This window comes from Telmatherina bonti (assembly GCF_933228915.1).
Source record: "Telmatherina bonti genome assembly, chromosome: 8".
Lineage (NCBI taxonomy): Eukaryota > Metazoa > Chordata > Actinopteri > Atheriniformes > Telmatherinidae > Telmatherina > Telmatherina bonti.
Genome location: NC_136626.1, coordinates 1,548,405 through 1,575,442, shown reverse-complemented (window position 1 = coordinate 1,575,442; position 27,038 = coordinate 1,548,405). Strand labels below are relative to the sequence as shown.

General features: G+C 51.1%; 1 protein-coding gene across 2 annotated transcripts in view; it reads left to right on the top strand.

The window, feature by feature from the left end:
• Positions 1-19,133, top strand: part of map1sa (microtubule-associated protein 1Sa) — a gene marked incomplete at its 5' end in the record, with an annotated part of 51,873 nt that extends 32,740 nt beyond the window's left edge. Inside the window, 5 exons of one of the 2 annotated variants that reach the window (XM_079244625.1) lie at positions 10,433-10,515; positions 10,691-10,831; positions 11,278-14,212; positions 18,048-18,199; positions 18,279-19,133. In XM_079244625.1, the coding sequence (XP_079100751.1) occupies positions 10,433-10,515; positions 10,691-10,831; positions 11,278-14,212; positions 18,048-18,199; positions 18,279-18,434 (3,467 nt within the window). In that variant the 3' untranslated portion in view covers positions 18,435-19,133. Of the gene's footprint in view, positions 1-10,432; positions 10,516-10,690; positions 10,832-11,277; positions 14,213-17,987; positions 18,200-18,278 lie in introns of both variants that reach the window. The other variant, XM_079244624.1, reaches the window with a different exon arrangement.
• Between the last annotated feature and the right edge of the window lie 7,905 nt (positions 19,134-27,038).

Below are 27,038 nucleotides of genomic sequence, written 5' to 3'. Positions count from 1 at the left end.
ACACGAAGACGTGTAGACACGAAGACGCGTAGACACGAAGACGCGTAGACACGAAGACGCGTAGACATAAGGATATATAGACACAAAGACGTGTAGACATAGATATGTAGACACGAAGACGTGTAGACATGAAGACGTGTAGACACGAAGACGCGTAGACATAGCGATATGTAGACACGAAGACACGTAGACATAAAGATATGTAGACACGAAGACGCGTAGACACGAAGACGCGTAGACACGAAGACGCGTAGACACAAAGTCGTGTAGACATAAAGATATGTAGACACGAAGACGTGTAGACACGAAGACGCGTAGACACGAAGACGCGTAGACATAGAGATATGCAGACACGAAGACGCGTAGACACGAAGACGCGTAGACATAGATATGTAGACGCTAAGACGTGTAGACATGAAGACGCGTAGACACGAAGACGTGTAGACATAAAGATATGTAGACACGAAGACATGTAGACATAAAGATATGTAGACACGAAGACGTGTAGACATAAAGATATGTAGACACGAAGACGTGTAGACATAAAGATATGTAGACACGAAGACGCGTAGACACGAAGATGTGTAGACATAAAGATATGTAGACACGAATACGCGTAGACATAAAGATATGTGGACACGAAGACGCGTAGACACGAAGTCGTGTAGACATAAAGATATGTAGACATGAAGACGCGTAGACACGAAGACGTGTAGACATAAAGATATGTAGACACGAAGACGTGTAGACATAAAGATATGTAGACACAAAGACGCGTAGACACGAAGACGTGTAGACATAAAGATATGTAGACACGAAGACGCGTAGACACGAAGACGTGTAGAAAAGAAGATGCGTAGACAAGAAGATATGTAGACACGAAGACGCGTAGACACGAAGACGCGTAGACATAAAGATATATAGACACGAAGACGCGTAGACAAGAAGATGCGTAGACACGAAGACATGTAGACACGAAGACGCGTAGACATAAAGATATATAGACACGAAGACGCGTAGACACGAAGACGTGTAGACATAAAGATATATAGACACGAAGATGCCTAGACAAGCAGATGCGTAGACACGAAGATGCGTAGACACGAAGACGTGTAGACATAAAGATATGTAGACACGAAGACGCATAGACACGAAGACGCATAGACACGAAGACGTGTAGACATAAAGATGCGTAGACACGAAGACTTGTAGACACAAAGACGCGTAGACATAAAGATATATAGACACGAAGATGTGTAGACATAAAGATGCGTAGACACGAAGACGTGTAGACATAAAGATATGTAGACACGAAGACGTGTAGACATAGATATTCGTAGACACGAAGACGTGTAGACATAAAGATATGTAGACACGAAGACGCGTAGACACGAAGACGTGTAGACATAAAGATATGTAGACACGACGGCGCGTAGACACGAAGACGTGTAGACATAAAGATATATAGACACGAAGATGCGTAGACAAGAAGATGCGTAGACACGAAGACGTGTAGACATAAAGATATGTAGACACGAAGACGTGTAGACATAAAGATATGTAGACACGAAGACGCGTAGACACGAAGATGTGTAGACACGAAGACGCGTAGACATAAAGATATATAGACACGAAGACGCGTAGACACGAAGACGTGTAGACATAAAGATATATAGACACGAAGATGCCTAGACAAGCAGATGCGTAGACACGAAGACGTGTAGACATAGATATGTAGACACGAACACGCATAGACACGAAGACGCATAGACATAAAGATGCGTAGACACGAAGACTTGTAGACACAAAGACGCGTAGACATAAAGATATATAGACACGAAGATGTGTAGACATAAAGATGCGTAGACACGAAGACGTGTAGACATAAAGATATGTAGACACGAAGACGCGTAGACACGAAGACGTGTAGACATAAAGATATGTAGACACGACGGCGCGTAGACACGAAGACGTGTAGACATAAAGATATATAGACACGAAGATGCGTAGACAAGAAGATGCGTAGACACGAAGATGCGTAGACACGAAGATGCGTAGACACGAAGATGCGTAGACAAGAAGATGCGTAGACACGAAGATGCGTAGACAAGAAGATGCGTAGACACGAAGATGCGTAGACACGAAGATGCGTAGACATGAAGATGCGTAGACACGAAGACGTGTAGACATAAAGATAAGTAGACACAAAGACGCGTACACACGAAGACGCGTAGACATAGATATATAGACACGAAGACGCGTAGACAAGATGCGTAGACAAGAAGATACGTAGACACGAAGACGCGTAGACATAAAGATATATAGACACGAAGTCGCGTAGACACGAAGACGCGTAGACATAAAGATATGTAGACACGAAGACGTGTAGACATAAAGATATGTAGACACGAAGACGTGTAGACATAAAGATATGTAGACACGAAGACGCGTAGACACGAAGACGTGTAGACATAAAGATATGTAGACACGAAGACGCGTAGACACGAAGACGTGTAGACAAGAAGATGCGTAGACAAGAAGATATGTAGACACGAAGACGCGTAGACACGAAGACGCGTAGACATAAAGATATATAGACACGAAGACGCGCAGACAAGAAGATGCGTAGACACGAAGACGTGTAGACAAGAAGATGCGTAGACACGAAGACGTGTAGACACGAAGACGCGTAGACATAAGGATATATAGACACGAAGACGTGTAGACATAGATATGTAGACACGAAGACGTGTAGACATAGATATGTAGACACGAAGACGCGTAGACATAAAGATGTGTAGACACGAAGACGTGTAGACACGAAGACGCGTAGACACGAAGTCGTGTAGACATAAAGATATGTAGACACGAAGACGCGTAGACACGAAGACGTGTAGACATAAAGATATGTAGACACGAAGACGCGTAGACACGAAGACGTGTAGACATAAAGATATGTAGACACGAAGACGCGTAGACACGAAGACGTGTAGACATAAAGATATGTAGACACGAAGACGCGTAGACACGAAGACGCGTAGACATAAGGATATATAGACACAAAGACATGTAGACATAGATATGTAGACACGAAGACGTGTAGACATGAAGACGCGTAGACACGAAGACGCGTAGACATAGAGATATGTAGAGACGAAGACACGTAGACATAAAGATATGTAGACACGAAGACGCGTAGACACGAAGACGCGTAGACACAAAGTCGTGTAGACATAAAGATATGTAGACACGAAGACGTGTAGACACGAAGACGTGTAGACATGAAGACGCGTAGACACGAAGACGCGTAGACATAGAGATATGCAGACACGAAGACGCGTAGACACGAAGACGCGTAGACACAAAGTCGTGTAGACATAAAGATATGTAGACACGAAGACGTGTAGACACGAAGACGTGTAGACATGAAGACGCGTAGACACGAAGACGTGTAGACATGAAGACGCGTAGACACGAAGACGCGTAGACATAGATATGTAGACGCTAAGACGTGTAGACATGAAGACGCGTAGACACGAAGACGTGTAGACATAAAGATATGTAGACACGAAGACATGTAGACATAAAGATATGTAGACACGAAGACGTGTAGACATAAAGATATGTAGACACGAAGACGTGTAGACACGAAGACGCGTAGACATAAGGATATATAGACACGAAGACGTGTAGACATAGATATGTAGACACGAAGACGTGTAGACATGAAGACGCGTAGACATAGATATGTAGACACGAAGACGCGTAGACATAAAGATGTGTAGACACGAAGACGTGTAGACACGAAGACGCGTAGACACGAAGTCGTGTAGACATAAAGATATGTAGACACGAAGACGCGTAGACACGAAGACGTGTAGACATAAAGATATGTAGACACGAAGACGCGTAGACACGAAGACGTGTAGACATAAAGATATGTAGACACGAAGACGTGTAGACACGAAGACGCGTAGACACGAAGACGCGTAGACATAAGGATATATAGACACAAAGACGTGTAGACATAGATATGTAGACACGAAGACGTGTAGACATGAAGACGCGTAGACACGAAGACGCGTAGACATAGAGATATGTAGACATGAAGACACGTAGACATAAAGATATGTAGACACGAAGACGCGTAGACACGAAGACGCGTAGACACGAAGACGCGTAGACACAAAGTCGTGTAGACATAAAGATATGTAGACACGAAGACGTGTAGACACGAAGACGTGTAGACACGAAGACGTGTAGACACGAAGACGTGTAGACATGAAGACGCGTAGACATGAAGACGCGTAGACATAGAGATATGCAGACACGAAGACGCGTAGACACGAAGACGTGTAGACATAAAGATATGTAGACACGAAGACGCGTAGACACGAAGACGTGTAGACACGAAGACGTGTAGACAAGAAGATGCGTAGACACGAAGACGTGTAGACACGAAGACGCGTAGACATAGATATGTAGACGCTAAGACGTGTAGACATGAAGACGCGTAGACACGAAGACGTGTAGACATAAAGATATGTAGACACGAAGACGTGTAGACATAAAGATATGTAGACACGAAGACGCGTAGACACGAAGACGTGTAGACAAGAAGATGCGTAGACAAGAAGATATGTAGACACGAAGACGCGTAGACACGAAGACGCGTAGACACGAAGACGCGTAGACATAAAGATATATAGACACGAAGATGCGTAGACACGAAGACGTGTAGACATAAAGATATGTAGACACGAAGACGCATAGACACGAAGACGTGTAGACATAAAGATGCGTAGACACGAAGACTTGTAGACACAAAGACGCGTAGACATAAAGATATATAGACACGAAGATGTGTAGACATAACGATGCGTAGACACGTAGACGTGTAGACATAAAGATATGTAGACACGAAGACGTGTAGACATAGATATTCGTAGACACGAAGACACGAAGACGTGTAGACATAAAGATATGTAGACACGAAGACGCGTAGACACGAAGACGTGTAGACATAAAGATATGTGGACACGAAGACGCATAGACACGAAGACGTGTAGACATAAAGATATGTAGACACGACGGCGCGTAGACACGAAGACGTGTAGACATAAAGATATATAGACACGAAGATGCGTAGACAAGAAGATGCGTAGACACGAAGATGCGTAGACACGAAGACGTGTAGACATAAAGATATGTAGACACGAAGACGCGTAGACACGAAGACGCGTAGACACGAAGATGCGTAGACACGAAGACGCGTAGACATAAAGATATATAGACACGAAGACGCGTAGACACGAAGACGTGTAGACATAAAGATATATAGACACGATGATGCCTAGACAAGCAGATGCGTAGACACGAAGGTGCGTAGACACGAAGACGTGTAGACATAAAGATATGTAGACACGAAGACGCATAGACACGAAGACGCATAGACACGAAGACGTGTAGACATAAAGATGCGTAGACACGAAGACTTGTAGACACAAAGACGCGTAGACATAAAGATATATAGACACGAAGATGTGTAGACATAAAGATGCGTAGACACGAAGACGTGTAGACATAAAGATATGTAGACACGAAGACGCGTAGACACGAAGACGTGTAGACATTAAGATATGTAGACACGACGGCGCGTAGACACGAAGACGTGTAGACATAAAGATATATAGACACGAAGATGCGTAGACAAGAAGATGCGTAGACACGAAGATGCGTAGACACGAAGATGTGTAGACACGAAGATGCGTAGACACGAAGATGCGTAGACACGAAGATGCGTAGACAAGAAGATGCGTAGACACGAAGATGCGTAGACACGAGGACGTGTAGACAAGAAGATGCGTAGACACGAAGATGCGTAGACACGAAGATGCGTAGACAAGAAGATGCGTAGACACGAAGACGTGTAGACATAAAGATAAGTAGACACAAAGACGCGTACACACAAAGACGCGTAGACATAGATATATAGACACGAAGACGCGTAGACAAGATGCGTAGACAAGAAGATACGTAGACACGAAGACGCGTAGACATAAAGATATATAGACACGAAGACGCGTAGATACGAAGACTGTAGACACGAAGACGCGTAGACACGAAGTCGCATAGACATAAACATATATAGACACGAAGACGCGTAGACACGAAGACGTGTAGACATAAAGATATATAGACACGAAGATGCGTAGACAAGAAGATGCGTAGACACGAAGACGTGTAGACAAAGATATGTAGACACGAAGACACGTAGACACAAAGACGTGTAGACATAAAGATATATAGACACAAAGATGTGTAGACACGAAGATGCGTAGACACGAAAACGTGTAGACATATAGATATGTAGACACAAAGACGCGTAGACACGAAGACGCGTAGACATAAAGATATGTAGACATGAAGACGTGTAGACGCGTGGACACGAAGACGCGTAGACAAGAAGATGCGTAGACACGAAGACGCGTAGACATAAAGATATGTAGACACGAAGACGTGTAGACATAAAGATATGTAGACATGAAGACGTGTAGACACGAAGACGCGTAGACACGAAGACGCGTAGACACGAAGACGCGTAGACATGAAGACATGTAGACATGAAGACATGTAGACATAAAGATATGTAGACGCGTAGACACGAAGACGCGTAGACATAAAGATATGTAGACACGAAGACGTGTAGACATAAAGATATGTAGACATGAAGACGTGTAGACGCGTAGACACGAAGACGCGTATACATGAAGACATGTAGACATAAAGATATGTAGACACGAAGACGCGTAGACATAAAGATATGTAGACGCGTAGACACGAAGACGCGTAGACATAACGATATGTAGACACGAAGACGTGTAGACATAAAGATATGTAGACACGAAGACGCGTCGACACGAAGACGTGTAGACATAAAGATATATAGACACGAAGATGCGTAGACACGAAGACGTGTAGACATACAGATATATAGACACGAAGATGCGTAGACACGAAGATGCGTAGACACGAAGATGCGTAGACACGAAGACGTGTAGACACGAAGACGCGTAGACAAAGATATATAGAGACAAAGACGCGTAGACACGAAGACTTGTAGACACGAAGACGCGTAGACACGAAGACTCGTGGACATAAAGATATATAGACATGAAGATGTGTAGACATAAAGATGCGTAGACACGAAGACGTGTAGACATAAAGATATGTAGACACGAAGACGCGTAGACACGAAGACGTGTAGACAAGAAGATGCGTAAACAAGAAGATGCGTAGACACGACAACGCGTAGACACGACGACGCGTAGACACGACGACGCGTAGACACGAAGACGCGTAGACACGAAGACACGTAGACAAGATGCGTAGACAAGAAGATGCGTAGACAAGAAGGTATGTAGACACGAAGACGCGTTGACACGAAGACGCGTAGACATAACGATATGTAGACACGAAGACGCGTAGACATAATATGTAGACACGAAGACGCGTAGACATGAAGACATGTAGACATGAAGACATGTAGACATAAAGATATGTAGACGCGTAGACACGAAGACGCGTAGACATAAAGATATGTAGACACGAAGACGTGTAGACATAAAGATATGTAGACATGAAGACGTGTAGACGCGTAGACACGAAGACGCGTAGACATGAAGACATGTAGACATAAAGATATGTAGACACGAAGACGCGTAGACATAAAGATATGTAGACGCGTAGACACGAAGACGCGTAGACATAACGATATGTAGACACGAAGACGTGTAGACATAAAGATATGTAGACACAAAGACGCGTCGACACGAAGACGTGTAGACATAAAGATATATAGACACGAAGATGCGTAGACACGAAGACGTGTAGACATACAGATATATAGACACGAAGATGCGTAGACACGAAGATGCGTAGACACGAAGATGCGTAGACACGAAGACGTGTAGACACGAAGACGCGTAGACAAAGATATATAGAGACAAAGACGCGTAGACACGAAGACTTGTAGACACGAAGACGCGTAGACACGAAGACTCGTGGACATAAAGATATATAGACATGAAGATGTGTAGACATAAAGATGCGTAGACACGAAGACGTGTAGACATAAAGATATGTAGACACGAAGACGCGTAGACACGAAGACGTGTAGACAAGAAGATGCGTAGACAAGAAGATGCGTAGACAAGAAGATGCGTAGACACGACGACGCGTAGACACGACGACGCGTAGACACGACGACGCGTAGACACGACGACGCGTAGACACGACGACGCGTAGACACGACGACGCGTAGACACGAAGACGCGTAGACACGAAGACATGTAGACAAGATGCGTAGACAAGAAGATGCGTAGACAAGAAGGTATGTAGACACGAAGACGCGTAGACACGAAGACGCGTAGACATAACGATATGTAGACACGAAGACGCGTAGACATAATATGTAGACACGAAGACGCGTAGACAAAGATATGTAGACACGAAGACGCGTAGACACGAAATCGTGTAGACATAAAGATATGTAGACACGAAGACGCGTAGACATAACGATATGTAGACACGAAGACGCGTAGACATAATATGTAGACACGAAGACGCGTAGACAAAGATATGTAGACACGAAGACGTGTAGACATAAAGATATGTAGACACGAAGACGCGTAGACATAAAGATATGTAGACACGAAGACGTGTAGACACGAAGACGTGTAGACATAAAGATATGTAGACATGAAGACGTGTAGACACGAAGACGCGTAGACACGAAGACGCGTAGACACGAAGACGCATCGACACGAAGACGCGTAGACACGAAGACGCGTAGACACGAAGACGCGTAGACACGAAGATGCGTAGACACGAAGACATGTAGACATAAAGATATGTAGACACGAAGACGCGTAGACACGAAGACGTGTAGACAAGAAGATGCGTAGACAAGAAGATGCGTAGACAAGAAGATGCGTAGACACGAAGACGCTTAGACACGAAGACGCTTAGACACGAAGACGCGTAGACACGAAGACGCGTAGACACGAAGACGCGTAGACACGAAGACGCGTAGACACGAAGACGCGTAGACAAAGATATGTAGACACGAAGACGCGTAGACACGAAGACGCGTAGACACGGAAACGGTTAGACACGAAGACGCGTAGACACGAAATCGTGTAGACATAAAGATATGTAGACACGAAGATGCGTAGACATAACGATATGTAGACACGAAGACGCGTAGACAAAGATATGTAGACACGAAGACGCGTAGACACGAAGACGTGTAGACATAAAGATATGTAGACACGAAGACGCGTAGACATAAAGATATGTAGACATGAAGACGTGTAGACACGAAGACTTGTAGACATAAACATATGTAGACATGAAGACATGTAGACACGAAGACGCGTAGACACGAAGACGCGTAGACATAAAGATATGTAGACACGAAGACGCGTAGACACGAAGACGTGTAGACACGAAGACGCGTAGACATAAAGATATATAGACACGAAGACGCGTAGACACGAAGACTTGTAGACACGAAGACGCGTAGACATAAAGATATATAGACACGAAGATGTGTAGACATAAAGATGCGTAGACACGAAGACGTGTAGACATAAAGATATGTAGACACGAAGACGTGTAGACGTAAAGATATGTGGACACGAAGACGCGTAGACACGAAGACGTGTAGACAGATATTCGTAGACATGAAGACGTGTAGACATAAAGATATGTAGACACGAAGACGCGTAGACACGAAGACGTGTAGACATAGATATTCGTAGACACGAAGACGCGTAGACACGAAGACGTGTAGACATAAAGATATATAGACACGAAGACGCGTAGACAGGAAGACGCGTAGACAAGAAGACGCGTAGACAAGAAGACGCGTAGACACGAAGACGCGTAGACATAAAGATATATAGACACGAAGACGCGTAGACAAGAAGACGCGTAGACAGGAAGACGCGTAGACACGAAGACGCGTAGACATAAAGATATGTAGACACGAAGACGCGTAGACACAAAGACGCGTAGACACGAAGACGTGTAGACATAAAGATATATAGACAAGAAGATGCGTAGACAAGAAGATGCGTAGACACGAAGACGCGTAGACACGAAGACGCGTAGACATAAAGATATATAGACACGAAGACGCGTAGACACAAAGACTTGTAGACATAAAGATATATAGACCAGAAGACGCGTAGACACGAAGACGCGTAGACACGAAGACTTGTAGACATAAAGATATGTAGACACGAAGACGCGTAGACACGAAGACGTGTAGACATAAAGATATATAGACACGAAGACGCGTAGACATAAAGACGTGTTCTTTAGCCGCTCTATCGACATATTCGTCATTTTGTCTGTGTCCCTGCAGGTCAGAAAACTCTTCAGCACCGCGGAGACGTTCTGGACACCCAGGTGGTTCTGAACCCGTCCCAGGACTTCGTCTGCTCAGAGGTGAGTTGGGATCAGTCCGGTTTCAGGATGTGGGCGGGGCCAGGACTGAAGAGACATGAGCAGTTCTAACTGTTCCCCGCCGGGCTTGGGTCATGTGCTCCGTGTGACGCTCCGAGCTGCCGGCAGCTCAGTCTGAGTTCTGGGGCTGAGGACGGTTCTCCGCTTCGTGTTGCAGGTCCGGCGGCTGGTCTGCAGCCCGTCTCGGAACAAACTGCTGGTTCTGGCGGGTCGGTATGTGGAGGACAGCGGGGACATCGTCCTGCAGCAGGGCAGCTTCTCCCCGAAGGACTTCCTGCAGGTCTTCTCTGAGGACGAGGTAGGAACCTGTACAGCGGGATCAGAACCAAGGTTTTGGGTCGGTGTGAATCAGGTCTGAACCCAAAGCGTGACTCGAGTTGAACCGGGTTAGAACAGAGTTTTAATTGATTTGGACCTGGTCAGACCCGAGTTTTTGGTTCAGTGTGAACTAGGTTATAACTGAGGGTTTGTGTCAAGTTGGACCAGCTCTGAACTGAGATATGTGTCAGCATGACCCGGGTCAGAACCAAGGCTTCAGGTCAGTATGTACCTGTTCAGAACCGAAGTTTTGGTTCAGTGTGAACTGGGCCAGAACCAAGGTTTTGGGTCAAGTTGAACTTGGCTAAACTGAGAATTAGGATAGATTTAGACTGGCTCAGAACCGAGGTTTTGGGTCAGTATAAACTGGGTCAGAAACAAAGTTTTGGGTCGGTACCTTTCTCAGTAGCTCCTCTGTCTTGGCAGGTTGTGGAGCTGCTGAGTTCTGCAGACCCGCGGGCGAAGGTCCATCTTACCGTCAGCTGTCCGGACTTGGGTCCCTGGAGGGATTTGGTGCTTCAGAACCAGAACCTGCAGGACTTAATGTCGGTCCAGATCAACCCGCCCCGTGTCCTGCCGGAGATGGAGGGTCTGCAGGAGTTCACCGAGTACCTATCTGAGTCTCTGGACCCAGAGTCTCCGTTCCAGCTCCTGGAGCCGCCCGGTACCGTGGGTTTCCTGAAACTGTCCCGGCCGTGCTGCTACGTCTTCCCAGGTGGGAGGGGAGGCTCCGCCTTCTTCGCCATCAACGGTTTCAATGTCCTGGTGAACGGCGGCTCGGACCCACGCTCCTGCTTCTGGAAACTAGTACGACACCTGGACAGAATCGACTCGGTTCTGCTGACCCACATCGGCGTGGACAACCTTCCCGGCCTGAACAGCCTGCTGCTCAGGAAAGTGGCGGAGCAGAACCTGGGCGCCGTCGGGTCTCACACCGAGAAGGACTGGATGAAGAACCTTGTGTCCCCTGAGATTGGAGTGGTTTTCCTCAATGTTCCTGACCGGCTGAAGTCCGTCCAGCTGGATCCAGTCCAGCTCCGGAGCTGCGACCAGGCGGCGCTCGCCCTGCAGTACTTGGAGCAACTCGGGATCAAACCAGAACCTCTGAGCCGGCTTACTGGTCCCAGCATAGAACCGGTTATCTTGTTCCAGAAGATGGGGGTGGGCCGCCTGGAGCTGTACACCCTGAACCCGGTCCGCGGTTCTAAGGAACTGGAGGCTTTGATGCAGGTTTGGCCGAACAGCGATCAAGACGTCAAAGGTTCTGATTTCCCGCTACCGTGCCTTGTCTCCATCTGTGCTCTGCTGGTCTGGCATCCCTCCAGCCCCCAGGACAAGATCATCCGAGTCCTCTTCCCGGGGTGTACGCCACAGGCCAGAATCCTGGATGGACTCGACAAGCTGAGACATCTGGACTTCCTTAAATATCCGTCAGTATGTCCGAAGGACCTCAAAACGTCCAAATCTGAGAAGAAACCAAAACGTGCCGAGAGTCAGGAAAGCCTCAGTTCCCAGACCAAAGACCTCCGAGCCGTCGGCGTCCTTTCCAGAGACAAACCCGGGCGAGGAGACGCCAAGAAACCAGAAATGAAGACGAAGGCGAAGGCGGCTGCTGACCCCAAAGAAAGAAAGGATGCAGAAGTCAGAGAAGCAGTGGTGAAGTCAAAACCTGAAAAACTGAATCCAAAGAAAGACGCAACAAAAGAGGAGAAGAAGGAGGTGAAGAAGAAGGAGGACAAGACTTCTGCAAAGCCTGAAGAGATTGGAGAGAAGAAGAAGAGGGAAAGTTTAAGTTTGAAGCCAAAGAAGGAGCAGAAAGACGGGAGGAAGCTGGAAGAAAAGAAAGCTGTAAAACCGGCTGTGAAGGAGGTGAAGAAGATGGCGTCCACCGCAAGCGCTGAACTCAGGAAAGGTTCTGGGAGAAGTGGAAACGTTAGGAAGGACGGGACTATCCCAAAGAAGGACCCTCTGAAAGGGACCAAAGGAAAGATGGAGCCGAGAGATTTGGATCGATCCAAAGCGTCTTCGTCAGACAGTGTGACAGTGGAGTTGGAAAGACTCGGACTGGAAGACCAGAACAGGAACACCAGTCAGGGTTCCAGACTTCCCACCAATGGGGACCAGATCTCAACTGTCGAGAGTCCAGAGAAGTTCCGCTCGGTGGACCGGGACGTTGTCCTCGTCTCATCGCCTGCCGCCAAAACACAGAAAGGTGTCAACTTTGACCTCACTCCAAGGACATTCCAGGAGGAGCCCATGGGGACCAGAACCAATCTGGGCTCAGTGGAGAAGACTTTGGATCCAGTCCTCCTGACAGATTCTGCCCCAAACAGGGCTGGACACACCCCATTCCATCCATCCCCCAACCAGGACCTGCAGGACAGCAGCTTTGGGCCCGCAGCGTTCAGTTTGGCCTTCGAGGATTACAACCAGGGTGGTTCTTGCAGAACTTCGGAGCGGAATTCCCTGAGGGAAGTTTTGGAAAACGCTACAACCTCTCAGGACAAACAGTTCAGCCTGTTGAGTCCTGTTCTGACCCTGGACTCGTCCTCCACTGTCACGTCCATGTCAACCTCCACAGAGGTTGAAGATTTGCTATCAGTTTCTTCAGAACTTGTGACACCTAAAGTCTTCTCCAACGGACACGTCAGCGACCTGGACTGCAGCTCCGACCTGGTCCAGCCTGGCAGGATGTCCCAGAATGAACGCAACGGATCAGAAGACTGGGTCCATGGGATGTCGGAATTCATTTCACAGGTCCCCCATGACGTTGATCTGTGCCTGGTCTCGCCCTGCGAGTTCCAGCATCCCAGAACTCCAGAGAACCACCCGCAGAACCGGAGTCTCTGTTCCGGTTCTGCACATTCAGCTGACCTCTCCCATAACAACAACCAATCGGATGATCAGAGCAGCAGTGACTCCACCTACAGTCAAGAGACTCCACCTACATCCATTAGTGACTCCCTTGCCACCACTGCAGACTCCGACATCCCTCCCAGGTCTGAGGACTGTCCATCCGGTAGCCTCTTTCATCCACATGATCATCCCTGTCAGAACTTCACCTTCAGGACAACGCAGGTCTCCTCTGGCGACCCGCCCCCGGCGCCGATGAAAGACCTGCCGCCCCTGCCGACCCACCCAGGAGCCTGCATGGTTGACCCGGAAGCCAACAAGAGTCTGAAGACATTGGCTGTTAAGAAGAAACCCCTACAAAGGTCCACATCTGGAAGTAGCTCGGCCCAGAGCGGGAAATCCAAGACCGGGAACTCCACCGGATCCGGGAAGATGACCTCCAGCCTCGACTACAAACGAGCTCCTGTTGGTGGATCCAGAAGTGGAGCTGCAAAGCCAACATCCACAGGTAGTTCCAGAAAAATAAAATAAAATAAAATAAAAACAGTCCTTCAGCTCTGATACCCGTTTGACCTCATAGAAACCAGTTTGACACCAGTTTCACCTCATAATAACCAATTTGACCTCATAAAAACCATTCTGACATCAGTCTGACATTGGAGAAACCAGTTTGACACCAGTTTGACCTCCATATAAGCCTGTCTATCACCAGTTTGACTTTGTAGAAACACGTTTGACCTCATAAAAACCAGTCTTGACACCCGTTTCACCTCATAGAAACCAGTTTGAGACCAGTTTGCCCTCATAAAAACCAGTCTGACACCAGTTTAACATAGTAAAAAACAGTATGACACCAGTTTGACCTCAATATTAACCAGTATCAACAATTTGATCTCATAGAAACCAGGTGACACGAGTGTGTCCTCATTTACACCAGTCTATAACCAGTTTGAAGTTATAATAACCAGTTTGACACTGGCTTGACCTTGTAGAAACCATTACGACACCAGATTGACCTAATATAAACCAATTTGACACCAGTATAACATTGTAGAAACCAGTTTGACATCATAAAATCCAGTCCCACACCATTTTGACCTCATATTAACCAGTCCCACACCAGTTTTACCTCATTAATACCAGATGGACAAGTTTAACATTGTTGAAACTAGTATGACACCAGTTTGACCTCCATATAAACCAGTATCACCAGTTTGACCTTATAAAAAACCAGTTGACACCAGTTTGACCTCATATAAACAGTTCTGACATCAGCGATACATGTAGAAACCAGTTTGACACCAGTTTCACCTCATAGAAACCAGTCTTACACCAGTTTAAAATGGTAGAAACCAGTTTGACCTCATAAAAACCAGTCTTACACCAGTTTGACCTCATAAAAGTACAGTCTGACACCAGTTTGACCTCATAAAAATACAGTCTGACACCAGTTTGATCTCATAAAAACCAGTCTGACACCAGTTTAACATAGTAGAAACCAGTTTGACCTAATAAAAATCAGTCTTACACCAGTTTAACATGGTAGAAACCAGTTTGACCTCATAAAAACTAGTCTTACACCAGTTTAACATAGTAGAAACCAGTTTGACCTCATAAAAACCAGTCTGACACCAGTTTAACATAGTAGAAACCAGTTTGATCTCATAAAAACCAGTCTTACACCAGTTTGACCTCATTAAAATACAGTCTGACACCAGTTTGACCTCATAAAAACCAGTCTGACACCAGTTTAACATAGTAGAAACCAGTTTGACCTCATAAAAACCAGTCTTACACCAGTTTAAAATAGTAGAAACCAGTTTGACCTCATAAAAACTAGTCTGACACCGGTTTAACATGGTAGAAACCAGTTTGACCTAATAAAAACGAGTCTTACACCAGTTTAACATAGTAGAAACCAGTTTGATCTCATAAAAACCAGTCTGACACCAGTTTAACATAGTAGAAACCAGTTTGACCTCATAAAAACTAGTCTGACACCAGTTCAACATTGTAGAAACCAGTTTGACCTCATAAAAACCAGTCTGACACCAGTTCAACATAGTAGAAACCAGTTTGACCTCATAAAAACCAGTCTGACACCAGTTTAACATAGTAGAAACCAGTTTATATAATAAAAACCAGCCTGACACCAGTTTAACATAGTAGAAATCAGTTTGACCTCATAAAAACCAGTCTGACACCAGTTTAACATTGTAGAAACCAGTTTGACCTCATAAAAACCAGTCTGACACCAGTTTAACATGGTAGAAACCAGTTTGACCTCATAAAAACCAGTCTTACACCAGTTTAACATAGTAGAAACCAGTTTATATAATAAAAACCAGCCTGACACCAGTTTAACATAGTGGAAACCAGTTTCACCTCATAAAAACCAGTCTTACACCAGTTTAACATAGTAGAAACCAGTTTGACCTCATAAAAACCAGTCTGACTCCAGTTTAACATAGTAGAAACCAGTTTGACCTCATAAAAACCAGTCCTACACCAGTTCAACATTGTAGAAACCAGTTTGACCTCATAAAAACCAGTCTGACTCCAGTTTAACATAGTAGAAACCAGTTTATATCATAAAAACCAGTCTGACACCAGTTTAACATAGTAGAAACCAGTTTGACCTCATAAAAACCAGTCTTACACCAGTTTAACATGGTAGAAACCAGTTTGACCTCATAAAAACCAGTCTGACTCCAGTTTAATATAGTAGAAACCAGTTTATATCATAAAAACCAGTCTGACACAAGTTTAACATAGTAGAAACCAGTTTGATCTCATAAAAACCAGTCTGACACCAGTTTAACATTGTAGAAACCAGTTTGACCTCATAAAAACCAGTCTGACACCAGTTTAACATAGTAGAAACCAGTTTGACCTCATAAAAACCAGTCTGACACCAGTTTAACATAGTAGAAACCAGTTTATATCATAAAAACCAGCCTGACACCAGTTTAACATAGTAGAAACCAGTTTGACCTCATAAAAACCAGTCTGACACCAGTTTAACATGGTAGAAACCAGTTTGATCTCATAAAAACCAGTCTGACTCCAGTTTAACATGGTAGAAACCAGTTTGATCTCATAAAAACCAGTCTGACTCCAGTTTAACATTGTAGAAACCAGTTTGACCTCATAAAAACCAGTCTGACACCAGTTTAACATAGTAGAAACCAGTTTGATCTCATAAAAACCAGTCTGACACCAGTTTAACATAGTAGAAACCAGTTTATATAATAAAAACCAGCCTGACACCAGTTTAACATAGTAGAAACCAGTTTGACCTCATAAAAACCAGTCTGACACCAGTTTAACATAGTAGAAACCAGTTTGACCTCATAAAAACCAGTCTGACACCAGTTTAACATGGTAGAAACCAGTTTGACCTCATAAAAACCAGTCTGACACCAGTTAAACATGGTAGAAACCAGTTTGACCTCATAAAAACCAGTCTGACACCAGTTTAACATTGTAGAAACCAGTTTGACCTCATAAAAACCAGTCTGACACCAGTTTAACATGGTAGAAACCAGTTTGACCTCATAAAAACCATTCTGACACCAGTTAAACATGGTAGAAACCAGTTTGACCTCATAAAAACCAGTTTGACACCAGTTTAACATGGTAGAAACCAGTTTGACCTCATAAAAACCAGTTTGACACCAGTTTAATATAGTAGAAACCAGTTTGATCTCATAAAAACCAGTCTTACTCCAGTTTAACATGGTAGAAACCAGTTTGAGCTCATAAAAACCAGTCTGACACCAGTTTAACATAGTAGAAACCAGTTTGACCTCATAAAAACCAGTTTGACACCAGTTTAACATGGTAGAAACCAGTTTGACCTCATAAAAACCAGTCTGACTCCAGTTTAACATAGTAGAAATCAGTTTATATCATAAAAACCAGTCTGACTCCAGTTTAACATAGTAGAAACCAGTTTGACCTCATAAAAACCAGTCTGACTTCAGTTTAACATAGTAGAAACCAGTTTATATCATAAAAACCAGTCTGACTCCAGTTTAACATGGTAGAAACCAGTTTGATCTCATAAAAACCAGTCTGACTCCAGTTTAACATAGTAGAAACCAGTTTGACCTCATAAGAACCAGTCTGACACCAGTTTAACATAGTAGAAACCAGTTTATATAATAAAAACCAGCCTGACACCAGTTTAACATAGTGGAAACCAGTTTGACCTCATAAAAACCAGTCTTACACCAGTTTAACATAGAAACCAGTTTGACTTATGTTTTTCCTACATTCAGGTTCCAGGGCTGCTGGTTCTGATGGTTTTTCGTATGTTGACCTGGCTTACCTGCCTTCAGGCTCCGCCTCCTCCACCATCGACCTGGACCTGTTCAGTCGACTGCGCTCCTCGTATTACATCATCAGCGGAGACGCCAGCGTGAAGGAGGCGACAATCAGGAGCATCCTGGATGCTCTGCTGGAGGGGAAGAGCAGCTGGCCGGACGTACAGGTGAGTAAACCGACGCCCCTTTGGGGGTGTTTCCTCTGAGGCCCTTTGTGATTGGTCCGTTTTCTCCATTCACCCTCAGGTGACCCTCATCCCTACATTTGATTCGCTAGTGATGCATGAGTGGTACCAGGAAACCCACGAGCGGCAGAGGGAGCTGGCGGTCACCGTACTGGGCAGCAACAGCACCGTCGCCATGCAGGAGGAGACCTTTCCTGCCTGCAAGGTGGAGTTCTGATGGAGGCCCCGCCCACCTGCATGCTCACCTGTGTGACATCATCACACCTGCTGGAACAGCTCACGGTTTAGAAGTATTGATCCGTTCTGGTTGAACGGAGTCGGATGAAATCCGGCTTTTATCGGTTTTAACGTTTTATCAGCGTTAGCTTATCAATGCATCTGATTGACGATGTTTTTACCACGACGTTCCGAACGGTTCTGAGACACGAACCTCAATCCATCATCTTCATCATCTTCCTCTTCACCAGAAGTCTGGGACCCGACTGAAAGTTCTGATTGGTTCCGTCCTTTGAGCCCATTTGCTGAATGTCTCCATTACCCGTGGTTCCTGGCGGGCCTCAGCTGCAGCAGTGCATCCTGGGAGCTGTAGTCTGTCAGTCTGCCTTGTTTCTAACTTATTTGATCCAAAGTGTCCTTTTAGACCCGATCAAGTACGAGCCGACGCCAGAACCTCCACATGTTCTAAAGACCGACTGGGAATGAGCGGTTCTAAACCTTTCTGCTCGCTGTTCCATTCTGACTCTAGTCTGACCTGTACAGGCAGCAGACGGGTCCGGACCGGCTCCAGACCGGGTCTAGACAGGCCCCACCGACCCGGACCGGGTCCAGACTGGGTCCAGACAGGCCCCACCGAACCGACCCAGACCGGGTCCAGAACCTTTACATGATGGATCGGTTCTGCTTTCAGTCGTCAGCATCTCTGTAACACTATTTGTTAGAAAATTAAAGCTTTTAAAAATGAATGAATAAGTTTTTTTAATGAGAAAGACGGACGGGTGGATGACGGACGGACGGGTGGGTGGATGACGGACAGACGGACGGGTGGATGATGGACGGGTGGATGACGGACGGACGGACGGGTGGATGACGGACAGACGGACGGGTGGATGACGGACGGACGGACGGGTGGATGACGGACAGACGGACGGGTGGATGACGGACAGACGGACGGGTGGATGACGGACGGGTGGGTGACAGACATACGGACGGGTGGGTGGATGACGGACAGACGGACGGGTGGGTGACGGACGGACGGGCGGGTGGATGACGGACAGACGGACGGGTGGATGACGGACGGACGGGCGGGTGGATGACGGACAGACGGACGGGTGGATGACGGACGGACGGGCGGGTGGATGATGGACGGGTGGAGCGCGTCTGGATGATGGACGGGTGGAGCGGCCTCTGGAGCGGCTACTCCACCTCTGCTGCCTCCTGCTCTGCTCCACCCAGCGGCTACTCCACCTCTGCTGCCTCCTGCTCTGCTCCACCCAGCGGCTACTCCACCTCTGCTGCCTCCTGCTCTGCTCCACCCAGCGGCTACTCCACCTCTGCTGCCTCCTGCTCTGCTCCACCCAGCGGCTACTCCACCTCTGCTGCCTCCTGCTCTGCTCCACCCAGCGGCTACTCCACCTCTGCTGCCTCCTGCTCTGCTCCACCCAGCGGCTACTCCACCTCTGCTGCCTCCTGCTCTGCTCCACCCAGCGGCTACTCCACCTCTGCTGCCTCCTGCTCTGCTCCACCCAGCGGCTACTCCACCTCTGCTGCCTCCTGCTCTGCTCCACCCAGCGGCTACTCCACCTCTGCTGCCTCCTGCTCTGCTCCACCCAGCGGCTACTCCACCTCTGCTGCCTCCTGCTCTGCTCCACCCAGCGGCTACTCCACCTCTGCTGCCTCCTGGTCTGCTCCACCCAGCGGCTACTCCACCTCTGCTGCCTCCTGCTCTGCTCCACCCAGCTGCTACTCCACCTCTGCTGCCTCCTGCTCTGCTCCACCCAGCGGCTACTCCACCTCTGCTGCCTCCTGCTCTGCTCCACCCAGCGGCTACTCCACCTCTGCTGCCTCCTGGTCTGCTCCACCCAGCGGTTACTCCACCTCTGCTGCCTCCTGCTCTGCTCCACTCAGCAGCTACTCCACCTCTGCTGCCTCCTGCTCTCCTCCACCCAGCGGCTACTCCACCTCTGCTGCCTCCTGCTCTGCTCCACCCAGCGGCTACTCCACCTCTGCTGCCTCCTGCTCTGCTCCACTCAGCAGCTACTCCACCTCTGCTGCCTCCTGCTCTCCTCCACCCAGCGGCTACTCCACCTCTGCTGCCTCCTGCTCTGCTCCACCCAGCGGCTACTCCACCTCTGCTGCCTCCTGCTCTCCTCCACCCAGCGGCTACTCCACCTCTGCTGCCTCCTGCTCTCCTCCACCCAGCGGCTACTCCACCTCTGCTGCCTCCTGCTCTCCTCCACCCAGCAGCTACTCCACCTCTGCTGCCTCCTGCTCTGCTCCACCCAGCAGCTACTCCACCTCTGCTGCCTCCTGCTCTGCTCCACCCAGCGGTTACTCCACCTCTGCTGCCTCCTGCTCTGCTCCACCCAGCGGCTACTCCACCTCTGCTGCCTCCTGCTCTGCTCCACCCAGCAGCTACTCCACCTCTGCTGCCTCCTGCTCTGCTCCACCCAGCGGTTACTCCACCTCTGCTGCCTCCTGCTCTCCTCCACCCAGCGGCTACTCCACCTCTGCTGCCTCCTGCTCTGCTCCACCCAGCAGCTACTCCACCTCTGCTGCCTCCTGCTCTGCTCCACCCAGCGGTTACTCCACCTCTGCTGCCTCCTGCTCTGCTCCACCCAGCGGTTACTCCACCTCTGCTGCCTCCTGCTCTGCTCCACCCAGCGGTTACTCCACCTCTGCTGCCTCCTGCTCTGCTCCACCCAGCTGCTACTCCACCTCTGCTGCCTCCTGCTCTGCTCCACCCAGCGGTTACTCCACCTCTGCTGCCTCCTGCTCTGCTCCACCCAGCGGCTACTCCACCTCTGCTGCCTCCTGCTCTGCTCCACCCAGCGGCTACTCCACCTCTGCTGCCTCCTGCTCTGCTCCACCCAGCGGCTACTCCACCTCTGCTGCCTCCTGCTCTGCTCCACCCAGCAGCTACTCCACCTCTGCTGCCTCCTGCTCTGCTCCACCCAGCAGCTACTCCACCTCTGCTGCCTCCTGCTCTGCTCCACCCAGCGGTTACTCCACCTCCGCTGCCTCCTGCTCTGCTCCACCCAGCGGCTACTCCACCTCTGCTGCCTCCTGCTCTGCTCCACCCAGCGGCTACTCCACCTCTGCTGCCTCCTGCTCTGCTCCACCCAGCAGCTACTCCACCTCTGCTGCCTCCTGCTCTCCTCCACCCAGCGGCTACTCCACCTCTGCTGCCTCCTGCTCTGCTCCACCCAGCGGCTACTCCACCTCTGCTGCCTCCTGCTCTGCTCCACTCAGCAGCTACTCCACCTCTGCTGCCTCCTGCTCTCCTCCACCCAGCGGCTACTCCACCTCTGCTGCCTCCTGCTCTGCTCCACCCAGCGGCTACTCCACCTCTGCTGCCTCCTGCTCTCCTCCACCCAGCGGCTACTCCACCTCTGCTGCCTCCTGCTCTCCTCCACCCAGCGGCTACTCCACCTCTGCTGCCTCCTGCTCTCCTCCACCCAGCAGCTACTCCACCTCTGCTGCCTCCTGCTCTGCTCCACCCAGCAGCTACTCCACCTCTGCTGCCTCCTGCTCTGCTCCACCCAGCGGTTACTCCACCTCTGCTGCCTCCTGCTCTGCTCCACCCAGCGGCTACTCCACCTCTGCTGCCTCCTGCTCTGCTCCACCCAGCAGCTACTCCACCTCTGCTGCCTCCTGCTCTGCTCCACCCAGCGGTTACTCCACCTCTGCTGCCTCCTGCTCTCCTCCACCCAGCGGCTACTCCACCTCTGCTGCCTCCTGCTCTGCTCCACCCAGCAGCTACTCCACCTCTGCTGCCTCCTGCTCTGCTCCACCCAGCGGTTACTCCACCTCTGCTGCCTCCTGCTCTGCTCCACCCAGCGGTTACTCCACCTCTGCTGCCTCCTGCTCTGCTCCACCCAGCGGTTACTCCACCTCTGCTGCCTCCTGCTCTGCTCCACCCAGCTGCTACTCCACCTCTGCTGCCTCCTGCTCTGCTCCACCCAGCGGTTACTCCACCTCTGCTGCCTCCTGCTCTGCTCCACCCAGCGGCTACTCCACCTCTGCTGCCTCCTGCTCTGCTCCACCCAGCGGCTACTCCACCTCTGCTGCCTCCTGCTCTGCTCCACCCAGCGGCTACTCCACCTCTGCTGCCTCCTGCTCTGCTCCACCCAGCAGCTACTCCACCTCTGCTGCCTCCTGCTCTGCTCCACCCAGCAGCTACTCCACCTCTGCTGCCTCCTGCTCTGCTCCACCCAGCGGCTACTCCACCTCTGCTGCCTCCTGCTCTGCTCCACCCAGCAGCTACTCCACCTCTGCTGCCTCCTGCTCTGCTCCACCCAGCGGCTACTCCACCTCTGCTGCCTCCTGCTCTGCTCCACCCAGCGGCTACTCCACCTCTGCTGCCTCCTGCTCTGCTCCACCCAGCGGCTACTCCACCTCCGCTGCCTCCTGCTCTGCTCCACCCAGCGGCTACTCCACCTCTGCTGCCTCCTGCTCTGCTCCACCCAGCGGCTACTCCACCTCTGCTGCCTCCTGCTCTGCTCCACCCAGCTGCTACTCCACCTCTGCTGCCTCCTGCTCTGCTCCACTCAGCAGCTACTCCACCTCTGCTGCCTCCTGCTCTGCTCCACCCAGCGGCTACTCCACCTCTGCTGCCTCCTGCTCTGCTCCACCCAGCGGCTACTCCACCTCTGCTGCCTCCTGCTCTGCTCCACCCAGCGGCTACTCCACCTCCGCTGCCTCCTGCTCTGCTCCACCCAGCGGCTACTCCACCTCTGCTGCCTCCTGCTCTGCTCCACCCAGCGGCTACTCCACCTCCGCTGCCTCCTGCTCTGCTCCACCCAGCGGCTACTCCACCTCCGCTGCCTCCTGCTCTGCTCCACCCAGCGGCTACTCCACCTCCGCTGCCTCCTGCTCTGCTCCACCCAGCGGCTACTCCACCTCCGCTGCCTCCTGCTCTGCTCCACCCAGCGGCTACTCCACCTCTGCTGCCTCCTGCTCTGCTCCACCCAGCGGCTACTCCACCTCTGCTGCCTCCTGCTCTGCTCCACCCAGCGGCTACTCCACCTCTGCTGCCTCCTGCTCTGCTCCACCCAGCGGTTACTCCACCTCTGCTGCCTCCTGCTCTGCTCCACCCAGCAGCTACTCCACCTCTGCTGCCTCCTGCTCTGCTCCACCCAGCAGCTACTCCACCTCCGCTGACTCCTGCTCTGCTCCACCCAGCGGCTACTCCACCTCTGCTGCCTCCTGCTCTGCTCCACCCAGCGGTTACTCCACCTCTGCTGCCTCCTGCTCTGCTCCACCCAGCGGCTACTCCACCTCTGCTGCCTCCTGCTCTGCTCCACCCAGCGGTTACTCCACCTCTGCTGCCTCCTGCTCTGCTCCACCCAGCGGCTACTCCACCTCTGCTGCCTCCTGCTCTGCTCCACTCAGCGGTTACTCCACCTCTGCTGCCTCCTGCTCTGCTCCACCCAGCGGCTACTCCACCTCTGCTGCCTCCTGCTCTGCTCCACCCAGCGGTTACTCCACCTCTGCTGCCTCCTGCTCTGCTCCACCCAGCGGCTACTCCACCTCTGCTGCCTCCTGCTCTGCTCCACCCAGCGGCTACTCCACCTCTGCTGCCTCCTGCTCTGCTCCACCCAGCTGCTACTCCACCTCTGCTGCCTCCTGCTCTGCTCCACCCAGCTGCTACTCCACCTCTGCTGCCTCCTGCTCTGCTCCACCCAGCGGCTACTCCACCTCTGCTGCCTCCTGCTCTCCTCCACCCAGCGGCTACTCCACCTCTGCTGCCTCCTGCTCTGCTCCACCCAGCGGCTACTCCACCTCTGCTGCCTCCTGCTCTCCTCCACCCAGCAGCTACTCCACCTCTGCTGCTGCCTCCTGCTCTGCTCCACCCAGCGGCTACTCCACCTCTGCTGCCTCCTGCTCTGCTCCACCCAGCGGCTACTCCACCTCTGCTGCCTCCTGCTCTGCTCCACCCAGCGGCTACTCCACCTCTGCTGCCTCCTGCTCTGCTCCACCCAGCGGCTACTCCACCTCTGCTGCCTCCTGCTCTGCTCCACCCAGCGGCTACTCCACCTCTGCTGCCTCCTGCTCTGCTCCACCCAGCGGTTACTCCACCTCTGCTGCCTCCTGCTCTGCTCCACCCAGCGGCTACTCCACCTCTGCTGCCTCCTGCTCTGCTCCACCCAGCGGCTACTCCACCTCTGCTGCCTCCTGCTCTGCTCCACCCAGCTGCTACTCCACCTCTGCTGCCTCCTGCTCTGCTCCACCCAGCTGCTACTCCACCTCTGCTGCCTCCTGCTCTGCTCCACCCAGCGGCTACTCTACCTCTGCTGCCTCCTGCTCTGCTCCACCCAGCGGCTACTCCACCTCTGCTGCCTCCTGCTCTGCTCCACCCAGCGGCTACTCCACCTCCGCTGCCTCCTGCTCTGCTCCACCCAGCGGCTACTCCACCTCTGCTGCCTCCTGCTCTGCTCCACCCAGCGGCTACTCCACCTCTGCTGCCTCCTGCTCTGCTCCACCCAGCGGCTACTCCACCTCTGCTGCCTCCTGCTCTGCTCCACCCAGCGGCTACTCCACCTCTGCTGCCTCCTGCTCTGCTCCACCCAGCAGCTACTCCACCTCTGCTGCCTCCTGCTCTGCTCCACCCAGCGGCTACTCTACCTCTGCTGCCTCCTGCTCTGCTCCACCCAGCGGCTACTCCACCTCTGCTGCCTCCTGCTCTGCTCCACCCAGCAGCTACTCCACCTCTGCTGCCTCCTGCTCTGCTCCACCCAGCGGTTACTCCACCTCCGCTGCCTCCTGCTCTGCTCCACCCAGCGGCTACTCCACCTCTGCTGCCTCCTGCTCTGCTCCACCCAGCGGTTACTCCACCTCTGCTGCCTCCTGCTCTGCTCCACCCAGCAGCTACTCCACCTCTGCTGCCTCCTGCTCTGCTCCACCCAGCGGTTACTCCACCTCTGCTGCCTCCTGCTCTGCTCCACCCAGCGGCTACTCCACCTCTGCTGCCTCCTGCTCTGCTCCACCCAGCGGCTACTCCACCTCTGCTGCCTCCTGCTCTGCTCCACCCAGCGGCTACTCCACCTCTGCTGCCTCCTGCTCTGCTCCACCCAGCAGCTACTCCACCTCTGCTGCCTCCTGCTCTGCTCCACCCAGCGGTTACTCCACCTCTGCTGCCTCCTGCTCTGCTCCACCCAGCAGCTACTCCACCTCCGCTGCCTCCTGCTCTGCTCCACCCAGCGGCTACTCCACCTCTGCTGCCTCCTGCTCTGCTCCACCCAGCGGTTACTCCACCTCTGCTGCCTCCTGCTCTGCTCCACCCAGCAGCTACTCCACCTCCGCTGCCTCCTGCTCTGCTCCACCCAGCGGCTACTCCACCTCTGCTGCCTCCTGCTCTGCTCCACCCAGCGGCTACTCTACCTCTGCTGCCTCCTGCTCTGCTCCACCCAGCGGTTACTCCACCTCCGCTGCCTCCTGCTCTGCTCCACCCAGCGGTTACTCCACCTCCGCTGCCTCCTGCTCTGCTCCACCCAGCAGCTACTCCACCTCTGCTGCCTCCTGCTCTGCTCCACCCAGCGGTTACTCCACCTCTGCTGCCTCCTGCTCTGCTCCACCCAGCAGCTACTCCACCTCCGCTGCCTCCTGCTCTGCTCCACCCAGCGGTTACTCCACCTCTGCTGCCTCCTGCTCTGCTCCACCCAGCAGCTACTCCACCTCTGCTGCCTCCTGCTCTGCTCCACCCAGCGGCTACTCCACCTCCGCTGCCTCCTGCTCTGCTCCACCCAGCGGCTACTCCACCTCTGCTGCCTCCTGCTCTGCTCCACCCAGCGGTTACTCCACCTCTGCTGCCTCCTGCTCTGCTCCACCCAGCGGCTACTCCACCTCTGCTGCCTCCTGCTCTGCTCCACCCAGCGGCTACTCCACCTCTGCTGCCTCCTGCTCTGCTCCACCCAGCGGCTACTCTACCTCTGCTGCCTCCTGCTCTGCTCCACCCAGCGGTTACTCCACCTCCGCTGCCTCCTGCTCTGCTCCACCCAGCGGCTACTCCACCTCTGCTGCCTCCTGCTCTGCTCCACCCAGCGGCTACTCCACCTCCGCTGCCTCCTGCTCTGCTCCACCCAGCGGTTACTCCACCTCTGCTGCCTCCTGCTCTGCTCCACCCAGCGGCATCGGGAAGTCTGCTGGACCTGATGGAGTAGCGCCGCGCCAGGAATCCTCTGCTTCTGAGCTGGCGGCGCGTCTACAAACCATCTTCAACCGTCTTCAGACCGGACGTGTCCCCGCCCTGTGGAAGACCTCATGCCTTGCACCAGTTCCCAAGGTAGCAAGGCCGGCAGGGATGAAGGACTACAGACCAGTGGCCCTGACGTCTGTTGTTATGAAGACTATGGAGAGGCTGCTGCTGCAAATGCTCAGACCTCAGGTGGAGCCGGCACTGGACCCTCTGCAGTTTGCTTACCAGGAGAAAATGGGGGTGGATGACGCAGTCCATGCTTCACCGGTCTCTGTCATTCCTGGGTGGGACTGGGGGCTATGTGAGGCTGATGTTTTACGGTTTTACCAGTGTTTGATACCATTCAGCCTCAGAGGTTAAAGGAAAAGCGAGAGAGGATGGGTGTGGATCCCACTTTTGTCAGGTGGA